We start from the raw sequence: 20,862 nt of genomic DNA on the forward strand, positions 1-20,862 counted from the left end.
GGGCTGCTTTGAAAATTTCACTTTCCCTCGTTCATGTCTTGGCTGTTACACAGCTGGCTGTTTGGGAAGGGCTCTATCAAGCTTGCTCCAAAAATCATAGCTCTTGAAAGCTGTCACATTGCAAGATACTTATTTTTATTTACAGGATAAGGAACTGAGGTTTTCCTTGAAGTTTGATGCAGTCAAAGGAATTGATGCCTACAGTATCAAAGCTCAAATACAGACTGCAGCTCCACCAATTCCACAGAATGTGTTTCCCCCACAGCACAGCTCAACACTTAAATGTGATTTCCTACCAAAATCAAATAGGTAATTCCTTTTGAAATAGATGAAAGAAAATAAGAGAGGCAGTGTAATTCATATATCGTTTACTGAGTTGTTAGGGGGGTCAAACATTGCCTGGGAGATCAGTAAGAAGAATTTGCATTTATTTGGAATGGCACATTAACAGTTGTCAGCCTCTGTGCTTTAGCTAGAAAGGCAATACCGACAACTTGCCATATGTAGGTGGCAAGAGGGAGGAGACAGATTCAGTTCTCTCCTAATTCTTTATCTTCCCACATAACCACTAAAGGAAACCATCAAAAGTCAACGAGCAAGTTAAATGCTCAAATGTTTACTCTTAAAACATTTAGAAGGAAAGGTGATGACAAGGTGTTTGACTGGGTCTGGAGCAGTTGTCCTTAGGGAGCGTCGTGTTTTTGGAGGATCAAGCAGAGCAGCCCTTTCCGGAAGGCACAGCTGTGAACAGCAATCCCTGCCTTCCCCAAGCGGTTCCGCCCACGGGAGAGCCTGGCTGTTGGCTCCTGCGCCTGCGGGCTCGTATTCCCCCCAGTGGTGACCCGGCTGGGCTGGCAAAGCCCTCACGGATCCTTCCTGGGCCGCCCCCCAGCCCCCAACCCCGCACCTGTGCCACGGCGGGGGCGCTGCCTTTCACGGGCAGGGATTTGTGTGCCACGGCTGCCAGGTGGCTGCAAGGGAAAACACGGGAGAACGGTGAGAAGGAGCAAGGCACTTGGCAAACGCAGCAGCGCTGTGGGCTACAGAAAGCAGCAGAACTGGAAGAGCCACCCACAAGTGCAGCGTGCCACGGGCTGATTTCCAACAGCCTCTTCACCTGGCTGAAGGAGGGCATGCTTTTCTGTGACCCGCATGGTGTTGGTGGCATGCCCTGACAACTTCATTCTCCTAAAATAACCCCAAAATCATCTCCCTGCTTCACACATACCTTCCCACTCCCTGCCCTCTCTCCCCCCTAAAAACCCACAGAACAGTCTCAAGACTGATCTGGGAAGATCCTTGAGAGCCTATCCTATCATTCCCAAGATGCATGATTCTTTACACAATTTTCCTTAACTTGTTAAAGCCTTCCCCATACCCAGGCTCTACAGCTTCCTCCACCAAGCCTACACCAGCATTTCATGGTGCTGTCCACTCCTCTGGGAATCAGATCCACAGTATGACTTACACTAACAACAAGCTTTGTTCATGGGCTGAGACAGTGGTTAAAGGCGGTTTGGATAAAATTTCCTAGCTGACATGTTGATATTGAAAGGATGTTACCAGCTAAAATCTGCTCCTTAAGACATCATTAGTCCAGCATGATTTTGGGTTCAGATACTGTGTTTCAGCCAAATGATTATTTTTTCTTAAAAGCTGTTAAGTTTTTCAGGAGGCTCCTGGCTCCAGCCTTAATCTCAACTATTGATTACATTATTTGCTATCCTACTTTATATGTTTCCTGCTTCAGGGAAACTGTGCCACAAATTTACATCTTCCCACTATTTTTACTCTTCAAAGCAGTGCAGATGTGAGGGCTGCAGAGCCAGCTCAGGAAGACCTGTCCTCACTGGAGACATGGCCAGTATCAGCAAACACCTTACCTCAGTGTGAGGAGGTAGCTGACAATGTGCTTGGGTTGCAGATCCTGAGAAGATCTGTACAGGACCTCATCGTAGCTGTGAAGGAAGGAAGGGATTGTTCGGTGCTGAAGTGGTACAAGATGTACTCAGATAGAAGGCTCATCAAACTTGCTGAAGTCAGAACAAGCACACAACCACAGCTGTAGAATTAGCAAAACTAATCTTCTGAAGCAGACCTAAGCCATGTCATTAGCACACAACTGATTATTCCTTCCTTGTTCACTTATTATTGAAGGAGATTGCTTCTGCTCCTCATCATGCAAACAGCTCAGAGAGGCAGGCTATAGCAGAGAGAACACAAGAGCTATATTTGTTCCTGGAACATTATGTCTGGTTTTACATCTCAACACTAATTGTATGTTTCTAGGAGCAAAAAACGTGTTAAATAACCAAGGAAGTCAAAATAGTCCCTTAGAGGACATTGCCTTTAGTAAATGCAGCTTAGCATTTTAAATAGATAAAAGGAATCTTGCAACATTAGAAAAAGACAAATCCTGGAATACAGAATCACACAGAATGGTTCAAGTTGGAAAAGACCACAATGGGTGAACTGGTCCAACCTCCCTGCTCAAGCAGGGTCATCCTACATAATTTACACAATACACTTGACTTTGTAAGACAGTATTAAACAGGGCAGTAGAGGCAGTCATGACAGCTATGATTTTTCTTTGTGTGTTTTGCTTTTGTCCTTTTTCACAGCCTGCAAGAAGGTACCAACACCTCCAGGGCTGAAGAGATTTCAAATTCAGAGTGGGGACTGGACTTCCTGATCTCTGCTCTGCTCCCAGGCCCATCCCTGCCAGCATGCCCAAGCTGAACTGCCAGGGAATCTTCCATTCTTTAAGACAAGCTGCTGAACTGGGGAGCACACACTGATAACAACAGCTCAGCTGTCATGTAAGAGTATAAAAAAGTCCCAAGGAACAGCTCACATGTTTCATGTGAAATACAATGGCACTGCCTAGATAAGACACTACTGGTCCTGCTGTTGCTCAGGAGGGCGTGCAGCAAACGATGGGCTGCAGGCAGGCCCCTGCAGGCTGTCACAGTTCATGGCAGGGCTCTGCAGCCCACACCTGCAGGTCAAAGGAGCCACCTGGCACACTGGCATGACTTCTGGAAGTCCTTATTTTAGACAGATGGCCTCAGGAAGGTCTTAGTAGGGTCAAAAAAGTTCTTGCTGGCACTGCACAGTGTGAAATGCAGTATACTCAGTAGGATTCTCAGCAGGAACTCTGAAAGCTTCAATTGTTTCTGACTCCATCACAGGCCGTGCAACACTGACAACTCCCTCGTCTCCATACTTGAATTACATCTGTGAACTAATGAAAACAGAAACTGCTCAACCTAAAGACTGAATTAATGAAGAACACCACGGTTATTAACAGGTACCAGCTGTGTGTGTTCAGTAGCTCTGAAGGATGCTGAGCCCCCAGATGTGCACACATATACTTCATGTACCTCACCGCCTCTCTCTTTCCCCACATGACAAAAACAGAACACGAGGGACCAAGCAGATCTGCAGCTAATGTTTATACAGAGATGAGCACACTTTTGTGAAGACAAGAAATAATTAGGAGGCTCATGTACACCAAGTATGTTCCAAATACTGCTTTTACCATCATATGGCTTCTAAAGCCATGGACATTTCAAATGCTGCAATCCATGTGGCACAAAAGGCAAGCCATTGCCTCAAACAAGCCATTTTTTCTTACAATCATACAGCCTGTGCCCTCTCAATAGGTCAGTGGCATATCCAGATATTCATTTGAAGGGAAATGGAATTTGGAAAGAAAACTAGACAAACCTGAGAAGATGCTGAAGAACAGAGATGGCATCTGGCTCTTGCAAGCATGACACATTCACATCAGTTAGCTCTGCATTCCCATGCATCTGTTCTAAACTAAAACATAGGAATGGAAAACAAATGTTGGATGAAAACCAACTCCTAGCAATGCTGAACAGAAAAACCACAGTAATCTGTGTTTTTAAGGAAACAGAGTAGGCTCAGCTCAAGCTGAATGGAGCACTGAAACACACTAGCTGACTTCAACCTAAGATTAAAAAAAAATGAAAAATGTGTGCTGGCCATTCAATTATCAACAGGATTAGACATATGCATGGACAACAGGTCCAGAAGCTAAAAGGACTAGGGAGGTAGACAATCCCCCACTAATGGTACCCTGGAACCATCAATACATGACAAGGGAGTACAAGAAGAACAGACCAGAGAAAAGGATCAGGCTTGCACGTTCTCCCTGAACACCACGTCCTGCTACCATTGCCTCACACCTCTGGTCTCACCCAGGAAGGAATTGTACATGAAAACACATATTGAGGTCTGCTCTGGCAGTTCAGTATGATTGATAAAACTGTTCAACATGGACTCTTCTGAAACGCTTTAAAAAAAAATTAATTAAACATGTCAAGTGTCTGACCTGAGTCAACAGGAAGGGATCTCCTTTTAATCTCTGCTATCAACAGTGGGAAATAACAATGTTTAAAATAACAGTGTTAAAAAATACCCACTAGTTACTGTGGGTAGCCAAAACATCAAGTTCTGTGATATGGTGTGTTTTACAAGTGTGGGTATTTTGGCTTTCACGTCAGTTTCCTTTGTTCTAGGCAACCATTCCTCATCAGTGACACCAACCACAGAGAAGCTGTTCCTAGAACTGAGAAACTACATGAACAGTTACTTCAGTTCCATGGAAATGAGGTAGAAAATTTAAAATTAATTGGCCTGATCTTCTGGAAAGTCTCAGTGATTTCTGTCTTAAACTCACACTTCTGCTGAAAAAGTGAACATGTGTCATATTTAAGGAGTTGGCATTACTACTTAGCAAAGCACTAAGTTAATAAGGTTAAAATTCATGTCAGACTGTGCTGTGCAGAAATGCTCCTCTCACCTATGGAGTCTGGCATGGGTGTACTGCAGGAACACCCCTGTATCTCCCCTGCTCTGGAGAGCTCGCTCCCAGCTGAACTGGTAATCAGATGACAGCAGGCCCCGGAAGTCCTGCAACAATAAACTGATGTCACCTCTTCATCTCAGTTTGCAACTTCTAACAGACACTGCAGACACCTCATGAGGCAGCACAGACTCACCTGAATTATGAGTGCTGCAAGACCAACCTTCTCTGCTGTCTCCACAGGATCTTGGGTCTCTTTGGTTGCTGAAGAGGAACAGAAAAACATTGTTAAGTCTGCAGCATCATAATGACTCCTTCTCAGACTTGGAGATGCCAAAAAAGAGCAAGCAGATCTTCCATAACCGTAAACGAGCAATATGGAAATTGTCAGGATACATGCAACAAGGAGTCCAGGATATAAACCTTCATTAAAAGCTGCAAACAGCTGTTTCACATGGGCTTTTTTCCCACTTCCCCTTGTATGTGTAACACAGATTTTGAAGTGAGAAGGGTCCATTATGACAGACTATGCAGGCTACGCTGAATTCCTTTTCACAATTATGACAGCCAATCTCCAAGATCAGGGAAATGCAGATTTTGTTGAAAAACTGATAAATAGCTCCAAGTGATACAAGATGCATAAACAAAAGAAGTTGTTCCAATGGCTAATGGACCATTTGTATGTACATTTTCTCTGCTATTCTACAAAAAGATACAATTTGTTTAAATAAAACATTTGTCTAGTTTTTATTTGTGTTAGCTACCCAGCAATCAACAACTATATTAACTGGAGATTAAGAAGAAAAAATCTACTCATTTGCCTCACAACCAATGTGGTTTTTTTCCTTCTTATTCTTTCCTGTCCTTAGTACAGTGACATACATGAGGGGAAATGCAATTTATCAATGTAAAACCTCCATTTCTGCATATTGAATATTGGGTACTCTGCACATTGAACACACATTTAAACCCCTTGGGCCTTCTTTAGGGAGCATTCATGCCATCCACTGGGAGAATCACAGAATGCCTTTGGGATGGAAGACACCTTTAAAGATCATCCAGTCCAAACACCCTGCCACGGGCAGGGACACCACCTCCTTGTCCATTTCACAAGGAAAATCATCTGTTTCAAAAAAGCTGAGGAGGCAGAGCAAGGAAGATGCATACTACTTAAGCTGATCAGATCGCTGACTCAATCCAGCACCTAAGTCCAGAGAGCACAAGAGGGGGCAGCATTTCACTGGGAACTGCTTGGATCTGTAGTGCATCGGGAGGAAACGATCCTGGAGCCACAGCCCAGTGGGGCACAGGCAAACCCCCCCTTCAGCACAATCTGGGGCACAGCAGTGACCTCCCTGGCACTCAGGAACAGCCACGAGGCCAGCAGGGTCACAAGGCAGCAGTGGCAGGCAGGCGAGGGTCTCTCTTGTCAGAGAAAATTGTCAGAGCTATAAATCCTTTGGATGAAATCTGACTGATCCCTGAACTCCAGCCCCAAATCTACTACTGACTAATTTGTCCCTCCAGAAAAAACAATTGTCCCCAAAGGGCAAGTACCTTCCTTCTCAGGGCATGATAAAATAATTTCACTGAATGTTAGAATTTGCAAATCTGCAATTTGGAGGAGTTCCCAGAGCTGCAAAGAATTATTGTAATGTTGTTTCTATTATGGTTAGTACAAAAAGAAAGAAAAGGAGCATATTACTGTGATTAGTGCAATACAGGGAGAAGTGAAGGGTGGAAAAGATGACACAATGTGATCAACACAGAACATCAAAAGAAGCCAATAAGACCTGAAATAGCTAACTTTTTGTGGAAGTCATGTTTTGTAACATCCTTGAGCGAACTTCATTTAAAACATCTTCCAGAAAAACTACTTCTCCTCTCCGAGTCTTCATTCCTTGAACAAGACCAAAAGACACATGCTGGCACCTGTGTTGAGAAGCAGCAGGACCAAAATTATATTTCAATTGAGAGAAACATTTGCAGTGTTTTTTCAGAGCTGGATTCTCTACCAGGAAAGAGTAATAACAGCTGAATAAATAACACTCCAACGTGGGAAGCTCAGTGATATAATCAGTAACTCTCATTTCAGCAACCAAGCTCCATACTTATTATATAATGGGAAAATTATGATCAGAGTTATGATAGCCTGGTCATTTGTGTGCTCTCAGGAATCTCTTGCTACTAGCTTTAGTACAGAAGCCTCAATGCAATAATCTGCAATAAATTGAGGAGAGGCAGGATGTAGACAGATCAAATTACTGTGGCAACAGAGATCTCTTAATATAATTAGAAAAGGAGTCATAATAATTCTATTGTGGCCACATTAAGCTAACAGTATAATTAATCATTGCTAATAATAAAGCATTCACTGTTTCTGTTTGTAATAATCCCAAGCATTATTCTTGATTCAGAATCTAAGGTAATTTCAGCACAACTTTAAGCACTGTGAAAAGAGGCAGGTTGGTATTCCTGAAGGCTAAAACCCTATATATAACCACAAAAGACATGCAGTCTGGCAGAGAGGAATATGATTTAGTCTGGAGATCCATTACTGACCTTTGCTCAGATTGCTAACAAGACTGGTAATTACAATGAATAACAGCAGGGATACACTTCCCTGCAATGGATACTTCAAGCCTGAAGCATGATTCACAAACTCAGATTCTGATCTCTGCTAAAATAAAATACTTCAAGAGGTAATAATTTGTGACCACACAATATCCTAGAAGCTGTGCCACGAAGTCTCTTAAAAGTTGTTTCCCTTTTTCACATCAGGCAGTTATGAAAAACCTGTTAAATGAGAGACAGGGCTGTTTTTCACATCCTAAACACACAGCAATGACTCCATTCACAAGTAAATCAGACCAGCAGGAGTGGACACGCAGAATGAAAAGGCTCCTGGTAAGGACCTGAGGCCCACACTGCACATATTTCTAAGGATTTGTTTCTCTGTTGGACTAGTACTAGTTGGGTTCTACAGGCAAAATGTCTGCTTGTACTCTGGAGTCCATTACTTGCACACCAGCATCACATCTTGTAGCTTAGTTTCATCCAAAATGCCTACATGATGTGTGCTGCAGCACGATAGTGGATGGACACCAGCAGGAGATTCTCCTCAAAAGAGCACGTGACTGAAATTCCAATGTACATATTATATGCATTCTCGAGGAAAAAGAAATTAGCCACCAAAACCAGTATATAATTATGATTTTTAAGTACATACCTTTCTGCCCAGTCATAACCCATGAGCTTCAGTATTTGGAATAAATGTTGAAAGTGATTACTTTGGCTTTTATCTGTCTAAGGAATAGAAGTGATGCATATCAGAAAACACTACAAGTCTGATAAGGAGTAGCTTTTAACACACAAACACACAATACCACAATGCCAGTAAGTCATTGCAAGTAAAATTAAGACTCATGAAGACAAGCAAGACTTGAAAATTGTGACAGCTGGAATCTATGGCAATGGGATTTTGAATTATGTTAGAAAAAGAAATCCCCCTTTTCAGAAATTATTATTCTCAGGTCATGAAGGCAAAGACATTAAGTGAAAGGAAACAATGTTCTTTAATTTCTCATGATCTGAGAGCTGCCCATCAAACAAAATATCTCCATTTTCGTTTCAGAACCTTGCTGCTCTTGTTATACCCCTGGGTTATATCACCAAACTCCAAGGGTCCTTTGGCTTAGAAACAGAACTCCTCTTTGGCTGTCTGCCTCCAGAACCCAGTAGTTTCTGTTGTCTCCAGCATGATTTGTAGTTTACATCATAAGGCAGATACATAACTTAAAAAAATGTAAAAATGATCACAATTTCATGACAGTGATGCACCTTGGGCTCTCTTCCACTTTCAGTTACACTCTCCTACAAATTGAAGTTATTTCTGACTGTATGTTATGTTTAACAACAGCCTTCACATGTGTTTCTAGCTACAGCTGCTGCTATGAGGTTCATTTTCCTTCCCAGTTGTTTTGACTGCCTCACTCAGACTCCTTTTTATCCCTCCTTATAAAACAGTGCAGAGATAACCAAATAACCACTGTTTCTCATTTGTTTGCTGTTCTGGGACAAGGAGTGAAATGTTCATCTTGTGTTCCTTCTCAACCACCCCTGTATAAGCACCTGCCTCCTCTCTCCTAGCTCCCCATAACCTGCTCTGCTCCTGGCAATCACCTCTCCATGCTGACTCACAAGCAAGGCTGCTAAAGGGACAGCTGATAAAGGACAGCAGTGGCTGATGCTTCAAACAAGGCTTTCCAAGTCCTTTTCCATGCACCTTACAGGTGAGATGCATCTCTGCACAAAGCCAGACCTCTTTCATTAAGTGGCTGGCTCTAAGGTAGAAGTCTGCAGTCTGACAGCATGGATTATATTTAATTATTCATATCTAAAAGCATTTTCATCTCCTTCTTGAGTGCAACATTCAATGGAATCTTAGTACCTCTTTCATACCATGCCACACATTTTAAGATGTTTTGAATATTTGGCTCGTACCACTGCATTTTCATGAAATAAGTAGGATCTTTTTAAAACCTAAACTGGTGAATGCACTGATTTACAGCATTACAAGTAGTAAACCCATTTCATGTTCTTCTGAAGTCCTCCTGCATCTGGTAACACTGAGTAAAGACCTAACTCACTACAAAGCAGTGACACAAAACAGCAGCAGAGCTCAGCAAAGCTGCCAGTGCCCTCACCAGGCTGTCAGTCCCACAAGAGTCTCCTAAGAGTTTGTTTCACTCTTTTATTTAATTACCCACTTTCTCAGCCCTCAGAAAGTCAGAAATTATAAAAATACTAATCATGTCCTCTGAAAACCATGTCCTCTGAGCAAGGCTGAGAGGACAGGACAGGCTGATCTGTCATTTCCCACTTGGATGAGACATTGGCTGTGATGGACACGAGTCACATCACAGTCTGGCTGTGCTGTGTTTCTCTTTGGACTTGAAGGAGACCAGAGAAATCCAGACAAGGAATTAATGAGTGACTGGAGTTCAACTACAGCAGCAGTCTGCTCAAGACTCTTGTTCATATGCTTGCTCATGCCATTAGCTGAAAGTTGAGCTGACATCCTCATTTGTGCAAAGTGGACAACTAATTTTTTTCTAATTGTTCTTTCTCCCTTGGTCCCTGCTACCTCCTGGAGCATCAAACACAAATACTGCTCAGCCACATGAACCAGACAGGAAGCATCCTTAACACCTAAAGCATTGCACTTTCACAGCCACACTGCCCTGGGATGCTGATGAACTCATGTTCCAGCCAGCAGGGGCAGAAGAGCTCCCACCAAAATCACACTATTTCCTCCCAGAATAACCAAAAATCCCTCTTCTATGACAACATGTAAGAATGGTAAGCTACAGGAAACTTCCTGAAGACTGAAGCTAAAAGGAGGAATGTGATTTAACTCGAAGTTGCACTTTAAAATGTGTATTTAATGTTTTGCTTACCGATCTCTCTCCCTGCATCTTGTTATATGTCACATTATAATGACTTTTGAAAAAGCTCTACAGAGAAGGTACAAGGACATTACCAAACATGACCACATGCAGATTTTTTTCCACATGTTACTAATTCTGGACTTCGTATAAAAGAACATGGCTTTTGTAATTTTTTCTAAATCTGAGAAAAAGAAGATTTAAAAGCATCACATGATATTTTCTTGCTAATATGAGATCAAAAACAGTTGCAGAGAAGTAAGGAGACAGTCCTGCTATTCATATTCATTATTGATATACTGCTAGAATTGTGAAAAAACAAAATAATGAAACCAATAAATATAAAAAGATTCCCTGTCTACAACTGCTTCATTCAGATTGATTAAGTAGTACTTTATCTGCAATTTCTACATAATGAAACTAAGGCATTGTTCAAAGCCATTAAAATGTACATTTCAGATAAGCTATCAGGACTTCAGAGTAGACTTAGTTTCATTTTAGACCATTAATTCCTAAATTAACATTTTAAAACCCTTTATAATAGTAACATCTTTTTCTGGTTTGTTTAATTATTAATTACAACATCTATAAAGAAAATAAAATGTCAAATCAAGTAAGAGCTCCTTTCAAACTAATCGCAATGAGTAGAGAATAACTCCAGAGCTAATTTCCATAAAATCATATAAAGGCTTGGGTTGGAAGGTACCTTAGATCATCTTGTTCCAACCCCCCTGCTGTGGGAAAGCGTGTTTCCCACTGTACCACCTTGCTCAGAGCACCATCCAGCCTGGCTTTGAACACTTCCAGGGATGAGGCATCCACAGCTTCTCTGGGCAACCTGTTCCTGTGCCTCAGCACCCTCAGAGTGACAATTTTTTCCTATTATCTAATCTAAACCTACTCTCTTTCAGTTTAAAGATATTTTTCAGCCATTCTGGGGGTCATGCACTGAAACAGAACCAAGGAACACTGCCACACAGAGGCACAGCTGCTGGGCAGTAAGGGCATCCATTTTACTGCCAAAAATACCGTGTGCCAAAGTCACATTGCAAGCCAGAGGCCCCTGGGTTACTACAGAGAGGCAGCACCAAAGTGTGTGCTGAATCCAGAATTACTTACCACATAAATCATGGTATCCCAGCTGTGCTTATTCATCCTGTCTATAGCAGCTGCGAGATCTCTGAAAGAGATAATGAGAAACTGTTTGGACTTTTGCTCAGATATACCTCACTAGTTGCCTCTTAGAAAAATAACCTGCTTTTTATGGAGGGGAGAGGACTTCCTGAAGAGAAGGATCCATGTATGCCTTACACATAAAAAAGGATGTGTACTTTGCTGATGACATGTCTGAAATGTTTTTTTTAAACCACTACCTAAGAAAGTTACTGAGGAAACTGTTCTTTGGTGCAGAGTAAGTGCAGTGCCTGTCTGCCTGCTGGGACCTCAGAGAAACAAGCCTTTCCTGGAAAATGAACCCATGCTCAACCTTAGCTTAAATGGTTAAAAGCTCATCCACACACAGACAAGTACACAGGACTGTCCCAGGAGAACCATCAGCCTTGTACTCCAACCTGAAAAAGCATTTGCAATTGCACAAGACTTGTTATGGAATGCTGAGGGGAGGAACCAAAGATAAGAAAAGAGAAGAAAAGATGATAACAGGGATAGGTGGCTTGTAAGTCGATTGCTGGTTATATGTTTGTGTAGTTCTGTCCTGCACCTCTTCAGCACAGTCTGTCCAGTCTTTCCATGAAACTCCATTTCAAACTCTCCTGGGGTGAGGGGGCTCTCTCCTCTGTGTGCACACATGTTTGGAGGGTCAGCAGCTGCAGCTGGGACTACAGCTCATGTGGGCCGTGCATCTGTGGTGTCAGAGACTGAGGGGACTGGGCATGAGTGAAATGAAGCAGTAACAGCTGGAGCCTGACCAGGGGTCACAAGGGGTCTCAGCCAACAGCTGGAGAGAGGGCACACACATCCCCCTATGACTGACAGCAAATACCAAGCTGAAGAGCCAAGCAAGCAGGCAAAGTATCCCAGAAGTCTCCAGATGTGCCTACAGAGATGGGGCACCCAGAGCAGTCTGTACTGCTGGCATCAGAGGCTCCAGGCTGACTGCTGGAGAGACCACAGGGGCCTGCAGCTACTGGGGGACACACAGTGCACACACAATACATATATGTTTTGATTAAATTATTCAATAATACACTTATCATCTACATAACACAAGTATATCTATCACAATATATAACACATACACACATGTATCTATGCACATACATCTGTTTCTTCACAGGAAGAGATACTCATCCTAATCATCCAGAGGGGAACAAAGTACCCACTGTGCTGAGTGGTTTTGGGCCTGTGGAGATCAGGTGCTCATGTTTATTCCTGGCTGACCTGTGGCATCTGTGTCTCCATTTGGCTACAGGATTCAGCAGCTCCCTAATGCACAGGATAGACTGTAGCATCTCTCTAATACCCTTGCCTTGAAAAGCTGTACAGAGTTTACCCTGAGGGCTAGACACCAAATTTATTTACATTCCTGGCACAAAGAAACTGTTAAGGCTTCCATATTAAAATACCCAAGAGGAATTTCAGGATACTGATGAGATGGCTGGAAAACAGCAATAAAATTGATGTTACAGCACTGGTGGTCCACTGAGTCAATGAAGGCAAGGCTGAACAAGCAATTTTTTCCTGTATCACACCATCAATAAACATTTTAACCAAAGGTCTTTTTAAAACCTTTATTATTTGGCAACTACTTATTAGATTCAGAGATTCCAGTTTCATTTTCAGTTGGCAGCTGGAGGAACTATTATGATTTATGCAAAGAGGAGATTTACTAACATTACTTAGGGGGAGGAAAAGTATTTAAAAGCCATTTTCATCCCATCATAGTTACATTTCTAGTTTCACTTAGAGCCATCCCAGAAATAAGAATCTTCATAATCCATGCCATCAGTTCTCAACGTGCTGATGATCAAAAGCTCCCTGGCAGAATGACTGGCAGGGAGCACAGATGGGCTTACTTGCCTTGTTATGTAAAGGGATGTCCCATCACTGCGCATGACGGTGGAGACTGTCGAGAGGTCCTTCTTCTCCGAGAGATCCACAACTCCTGTCCCTTTTCTGTAAGCCAGGGGAAAACACTGATGGCACTGCAAGCCATTACACAGGTGAGTTCAGGTAAGACTGAGGTCAGAGCCCAAACCAAGGCCTCTTGCCACAAGCCCCCTTGCCTCTAGACAGTCTCATTCCTTTTCTTTCTCCTTTAAGCCTTCTTTGAAGACTGTTCCTGTAAGTTTGCTGTCACCACTGCTGATGTCAGGGAGCAGCCTGCCCACGTTTTGATGCATTCCATGATTACAGCTTCCATCCCAGCTCAGCCTGGCACCTCCTTCATCAAGGTAAGGATGTCATCTAATTCTGCTCATTAAAAGGCACACAGAGCTACCAAACCAATCAACAGCCTAAAACACCATTAGGAGTTGAACGCTGCCATTGTACCCAATTTGTCAAGGCCAGGCTTCTGTGCTAGTCACAGAAAAGGAAAATGTAAATTTTAGCTGTGACTGCACAAATCCTGATGGTCTTCTACTAGAACAGCTACCAAAACCACACAAAGAAAACTCTTCCCCTCAGATTATGTACAAACCTCACTCATCTTATCTTGTTTGAAGTGCAACTGAGATGTTAAATAAAGTGCACCAACAGATTGAATGAGCTCATACATTGTTTTCTGAAGGAGTCCTTTATCTTCCAACATCTTCAGAACTTCCTGGGCCTTCTCTTGGTAAAATGACTCTCCAGAATATTCATCAAAGTGCACTCCTAGACGCTGAGAAGTTACAAGAATATCAAAGAAGGGTAATATAGTTAAGATCAAGGCTAATTATTTTTCTTTAAGGCAGATGATAGGTCACAGATCAGATACAGTGCAAAGATTAATGTTATTCCAGGAAACATCACTTCATTGTTAAAAGGAAAAGATGCTTGGATTTTGATTTAATCGATTTCTGCATTAGAATCAATCTCTCCCTGGGGTGAATATGGTGTTCAATGTAACATTCATGAGAAATCAGGCATAAACTGGTTAGAGCAATTCATGCACAATTCTGAGGCAAGTCTCTTCCTTGCTGTGCTGGAGGTGAAACCAGTGGGCTGCAGAGGAGCTGCCTGGGCATGAAACCAACCCTATTTTAAAAGGATGCTTAATGGAATTTTGAAAAGTAAAAGCTGCTCACAAACATTGCTGAGCATACAGAAATTAAGTCTGAGGATACATTCAGAGGAGACAAGATGACCTTAACTATCAAACTTGGTCAGTTCATCAGCTCAGTACTTTTTAGTTTAATTGAAATTGGGAGAAAAAGACCTAGCTGTACCAGTCATCATGTGATTAGTGATGGGTGACCTCCAAGATGCAGTTGCATACACAGCCCAGTCCCTAATTCTCTTCAGAGACCAGCTTTCCACAAGAACTACCAAGTGTCTCACTTAGGAGATCTTAACTTAAGAGTCCTTTCTTGGCTCCAGTGACATGCTTCAGGGAAGAAGTTAAAGCACAGCCAGGTTATCTGGATTATAAACTGCTTTAAAATTCTTAAGGTTAATTTTTAGGTCAGTGGCACAAACATGTCCTATGAAACAGTGGACACTGGCTCCACTCATGAGATCACAGTGTGCAACAGACAGTGTGTATTAGCTCCACTCCATCTGCAGGCAGCTCCTGCTGCTGTAATGTCTTACACCCAACTTTATATGCACCATTACAACATGAGATCAGAAATGTGAAAAGAGTCATCTTCTAATAAAATTTATTACATGGAAACTTTTAAAGTTGGTAGGTTGTTGCTGACTTCAAAGATAAAGCAAAACCAAGCAATATTTATTCAACACTAATTTGCCTTGCTCCTTAGCACCACACTTAGAGCTTCAGGACTTCCGAGGAGGGAGAATTAGTCTAAAGGCCAGTTACCTGGACTGTATTAAATAAAATGTATCTAGCACGTCAGCAACTGCAGTGACCCCTGCTTGGAGGGGAAATCAGCTACTGTGCTTTTCCCCAAGCAGAATGAGGCTTAGCCTGGCATACTGAGAAACAGCTTCCTCACAACATTCTAAAGTTTAAATTAAGGGAAATGAGCAGGTAACCTTAGAGCAATCTCTGATCCCAAGTGAGTCACTGCTTGGCAGTCTCCTACATGAAAAGTGAAAAGGTGCTGTGCACTGTCAATTATGTTGATGAAACCATAGAGAAAGATCATTTAACCAACAACACAGAAAAAACACGTGGATGATTTGTACCTTATAAATCCGGACGTATTCCTCAATACTGAGGTCCCTAAATTGCTGCCAAATTGACAATGCCTGCTCATCATGTTCCTCCAGTTTTCTGAAGAAATCCTTAGCCAGCTTTTTTGTGTTTTCATCTTCTGCTGCTTTGTTAATCTGCACATACACCTAAAATATGACACAAAAAATTGTTGAAGTAGTATAATCCTCTCCTCCAATAAAAACAGTTCTACAAGAACAATACAAACACATTTAAAGATTACATTTTTAACATTTTAAAAGACTTGTTTAAGCAACACATTCCCCATTTAAAGAAAGAATGAATAGCCCAGAGCCCAATGGGGAAATGTGCAGCTTATCTTGAAAGAAGACTAATGCCCTAATCCCTTACTGCTCCCACTATTATCCTCTTCATAACCTTGAAACAACTGCAGCAGCAAAATATGGAAGAACTAATTAATGCATGGAAAGGAACCTATCACAGACTTTTAAACCACAGCCATGTCTCCAGAGGACCAGAAAATTGACATTTATTGCAACTGCACTGCCCAAAATTGAGATAGCAGTTGAAGCAGCAAAATCTTTGATAGACTCTGTATTTTACAAACTTATATTCATAGGAAACATTGATTTCACACACCAGCAGAAAAAGCACCACTTCAAAACACATCTCAGTTTTTGACACAGCCAGGCATACAGCTGAACAAACACTTAAAAATTGGGAATAACTGAGAAATTAATTTGGTCTCAAATAACTACTGGTTCAGAATTTTTTGCATCTTGACTGAATACTGTTCTCCACACTTAAAAGCAATTTTTTAAGGTCATAAGGCCTACATAGCTGGTATTTTGTGCTTTAGTGCAAAATTCAAGCAAAAAATTAAAATTCTAAGAGTCGACTGAAATCATAAATAAAAATGAAGTAATACACAGTGAGGCATAACCTCAAAAATATGACTGCTTCTTGTTTTCTCTTTAAATCAGTCCTACAGCTCTAAAACTCCTCAGTGCTGAGAATCCATCAACTTAACTCCACAGGGCTCAGGGATGAGGGAACAAGCAAAGTTTACCTGTGTCACAGAAGCTGGCAAGCTCAGAAGGAGCAACCCTGCCATAGAAACCATCTGACAGACATGCATTCAGCAGCTGAGCACCCAAGCATCCAAACACAGTGTGTTCCTTTGCCATCAGACCGATTTGCACAGAACAGCTGTCCTGTGGCACACTGCCTGAACAGCAGCATCAGCCACAGCCCCACTCCCAGCTCTGAGGGGGAAGCACAGCTCAGCTCTGTGCTAAGGAAGCACCTGAGAGTGCCACACAGGAACCCTGACTAAGCCCCCTGGACACGTGAGACCTTCCAGAGGATGAGGGCTTGAGCATTAGGTATCCTCTCCTCATGGCTACTGGGTCTGTGCAGGTCAGTACATAAACCCCTCATGTGTTTTGTGTCTGTATCACACACAAAGCACCACTTAAGAGTACCAGAAAATCAACAAAAAGTAAATGCTAACTCAGATGGTATCAGGCATGTCTGAATGGAGCAAGCCAACCAACCATAACCTGTTTAATCCTGCAAAGGCAAATCTAGTTGGTCTTCTCTGAACTTACCTCAAAAAGGTGTTGCAAAGGACTAGATTTCAGTTTTTCTTTGTTGCCAAAGGATTGGAAACCAACACCCAATAAGCCTTGAATAACAATTACATATAGAGTCAGACAACAGACCAGAGTATATTGACAGGTTATTTTGGTAAGTCTAGTCTTAACACTGGAACATTTTAAAGGATATAATGGTGTATGCTACAAAAAGAAAATCAAAAGCATAATCCTATTATTCCACTGCATAAACATCACCCCCCCACCAAAAATATAACAGCTAAAAAATAGTAACAAATACTGTGTTGATTTCTCAATTCCTCATGAAAGGAATTTGTGTTTCCAGACTTATATAGACAGTTATCTTTTACACAGCAAAAAGATGCAAATGAGAAGCTACACAATGGAAACTGTCCAGCAACAGAACATGATCAAAAATCCTTGTTTTGCTTCCTCCCTTATTAGTGTTATCATTTTAAGGACAATAAGAACTGGGATACAACACAGAATTCCTCATACCACTTATGCAATGTTTTCAAGGGAAATTTTTGCTGCCTGCTTAGAATATGCAGCTTTTTGTGAGCATCCAATTTGGTTTCAGGGCTTTCCAAAAGCCATCCAAAAGGGAAAGAAATCCAAATCCCAATCTTTTTGTTTAAATGAAAAGAGCTCATTAATTCCTTCAGTAATATTAATCAGTCAGTCTCTTAGATTATCTGAGATTGACTTTAAGGCCAGCTTATTCCTCTGAACTGACAAGGAGCAGGACTGATGTAGGAATAGGTATGCAGGTATCCCTTTGGAAAACTCTCTGCAACTAAACAAATAGCACTGTCTCAAGAATTTCCCTCTTAGAAACACTGAGTACAGAAGAAGGCATGGCAGACTTAAAGAAGAAAAACAGGTCAGGTTTTAGGAAATAAAATTAGTATTGTATTAGTAATCCTATTGAAAGGAAGTTTAGTTAAGGACAGCTTGTTCTATGAGCAATCAGAGGTGGGTTTTCTAATGATCTCTCTTAGATATTGGTGTACTAAATATTACAGTATTCAGTGCTGACTTCACACTCCAATCTCCAGCACAACTGTCAGTCTTTGCTCAACCCAAACACATCCTTCCATTTTCTGTCATTCCCATATTATCCCCAGACCTTGCTACACTCACCAGTTAATGGCAAGATGCAGCCCATGCTGGAGCTGAGTCTGACTTGGGGTGCTGACTGGTTAGCCAGCAGGTTAAACACAGAAGGTAACTTTCTCTCCCAGAGGTCAACACACTGTATTTCTGCCCTTACTGGGCTGCCAACTGTCATAATGCCAAATGAAATTCATTCCCATGGAAATATTTTTCTTTGTCAGATACAGCTAAAGTTGCCCAATGGGGTCAAAATTTATTAGGAGCAGAGTGACAGGAAGACAGATGGACAGATAGTGTGACTGCATATGCTTTGTTACCTTAAGAAACCTGCCCCAGAACTGCCTAAAGGCTGAGGGCCTCTCTGCTATGTTTCAGGAAAATGTGTTCTCAATTCTTACATTTTAAAGCCTCTGACAATAGCAGTTGTAAAACCAGCTGACAGATCATTAATTACAGCACTGCTTCTGAGCCAGGACCATTACAGTAATACTGCTATGCTATAATTCTGTGAAGCAGGACCATTATTTGTTCTAATACTACCATATATTTGAGCTGAGCCAGTCCAAATAAAGAGGGGAGGGGGTACCTACTTTGAACAAAAAATAGTTGGAACTACCAGGTCCAAAGCATGATTCTAGGAGTTGTGTGCTGCACAAATGGCACACATGCAAATAACAGGTACTGTGATTGTTATACCTTCAGGAACCTTTATATTAAAATACATAAATTTCTTGATATTCACATTTCAGAGTGCTACTTAGCATCTTCAAAGGCAGACTGAATGAGGTCAGCTGAGAAGCCTTTTATCCACACAGCATTTCCCTGCTTAACTGTCATTGCCAAATTCATTATACAATAGCATAGTGACAAAATTATGTCTAAGGGGCAAACATGAATGAAATATGCAGGGATGAAATTTACTCAATTTTTGGTGAACTCATTCTGTGTTCAGTTCTTATGAAACAAATCATAAGTGAAACAAAGCTATGCTACAAGCTACAGTTTCATGCTATCAGCTAAAGAAACATGATCAGGAAAGACAAGCTGCAGGGGATATAATTTAATAAAGAATGTTTTGTATCCTGAGAATGTTACACTGCACTCTCTAAAACCCAGGAACTTAGTCTAGAATGACAACAGGTAAAACTGAATGTATTTTAGTTACACTTACAAATATGAATATAAAAGTGGAATGAAAGCAGGGTACTGATTTTAAATTTTTAACCTGATTCTGTTCATAAAATTGATTCCTCGATGTCCCCAAAACCAGCAGTACCATTGGAACTGGAGGGGGCAGCATAAGGGCTGGAATAACAAAAGTGACCACAGCACTTTGTGTTTGCCATTTAAACATCCATAAATGGACAGTTTCCAAAGCCTACTGCAAAAGAAGTGGGGATTTCTAGTTTTCAGAGGTGTACCAGCTTTCAAGAATGAAGAAGTGGGCATGATTGCCTTTTTTTAAATGCCTAAAAATATGCCCAAACCAGCTTTTTGGAGGAAATTAGAAAAGGAGAGGAGAGTATAGATCAATTTGAAATGCAAGACTAACAACAGAAGTCAGAGTTGTGAATGCTATGGATGGGTCAGTTGCCATAATAGAGAGATAGCTACAGATCCAGCAAGGGGACATAAATGATCTCTGGTGTGGCAATAAATGTCAAGCCATGTATGAGCTTACTGGACTGAGAATCTTCCAGTCCCTGTCCACTTGCACATTCTCCAGCTACACACCTCTCTTCTGCTACACTTTAAGGGGAAACTGAACATTTTGGGGAAAGTGTAGCAATGTCTCTAAAGACAAACTCTTTGGGCCCCAATGTGCCAAAATGTGGTTGTTGTGGAAATTAATTACAATCTATGAATAATGAGAAAAGGATCAACAAAAAAAAAACCCAAACAAACAAAAAAACAAACCAACCAAACCACCTCAAAACCAAGCAACCAAAGAAACAAAATCCAACCCCAAACCAAAACATAAAACCCCCAAACTACACATTTAGTCTGAGAGAGGAGCTACTGAGGGACAGTTGGATAAAACTGGTCTTGTTATTTTTTCAGCATCAGCACAGGTCATATTGCTGATAGATCAGTCTGGATTGTTTTGTTCAGATTTTTTAAGGAAATGAACCCCATGGAAACAAGGAATCATTCCTTATGAGCACAGAGTGAATCCAATGGGCCTACAAAAACTGAAGCTGGAAACCTAGACCATACTATACAGTAGAAATGGGCACAGCATAAAAAAATATTGAAACATACCAAACTGCATGCCCCAGTCACCAAGGTAATTTATTCTCACTACTTCATGTCCCAGCGCTGCTTTGAGATTTGCTATAAAATTCCCTGGTAATGAAACAAAAATGATATTATTATTCAGTTGTAGGTAGTCTCTCATCCCTATGGAACAGTTTTCTGGTTTTGTATCACCTGTATGCAAAATGAAGAGGAAAAGCAATCAGATGGAATACTCTACAGGATTTGCTAAAACACCTGACAACTGAAAGTAGCAGCAGCAGTAATTGTAAAAAGCAAGTTCCTTTCTGA

The 20,862-nt window shown here is 41.5% G+C and overlaps 1 protein-coding gene across 5 annotated transcripts in view; it reads right to left on the reverse strand.

Annotated features, from left to right (window-relative positions):
• RARS2 (arginyl-tRNA synthetase 2, mitochondrial) overlaps nt 1–20,862 on the reverse strand; it is a 30,411-nt gene that overhangs the window by 562 nt on the left and 8,987 nt on the right. For 2 of the 5 annotated variants that reach the window (XM_063150623.1, XM_063150627.1), the window contains exons 7-19: nt 20,578–20,661; nt 17,194–17,270; nt 15,595–15,750; nt 13,943–14,125; nt 13,321–13,445; nt 11,401–11,461; nt 8,064–8,140; nt 6,642–6,766; nt 5,031–5,098; nt 4,832–4,941; nt 3,730–3,825; nt 1,884–1,958; nt 908–971 (exon numbers count right to left, since the gene is read on the reverse strand). In XM_063150623.1, the coding sequence (XP_063006693.1) occupies nt 908–971; nt 1,884–1,958; nt 3,730–3,825; nt 4,832–4,941; nt 5,031–5,098; nt 6,642–6,766; nt 8,064–8,140; nt 11,401–11,461; nt 13,321–13,445; nt 13,943–14,125; nt 15,595–15,750; nt 17,194–17,270; nt 20,578–20,661 (1,301 nt within the window). The other 3 variants (XM_063150624.1, XM_063150625.1, XM_063150626.1) reach the window with 3 other exon arrangements.

Source organism: Melospiza melodia, chromosome 3, assembly GCF_035770615.1.
Source record: "Melospiza melodia melodia isolate bMelMel2 chromosome 3, bMelMel2.pri, whole genome shotgun sequence".
NCBI lineage: Eukaryota > Metazoa > Chordata > Aves > Passeriformes > Passerellidae > Melospiza > Melospiza melodia.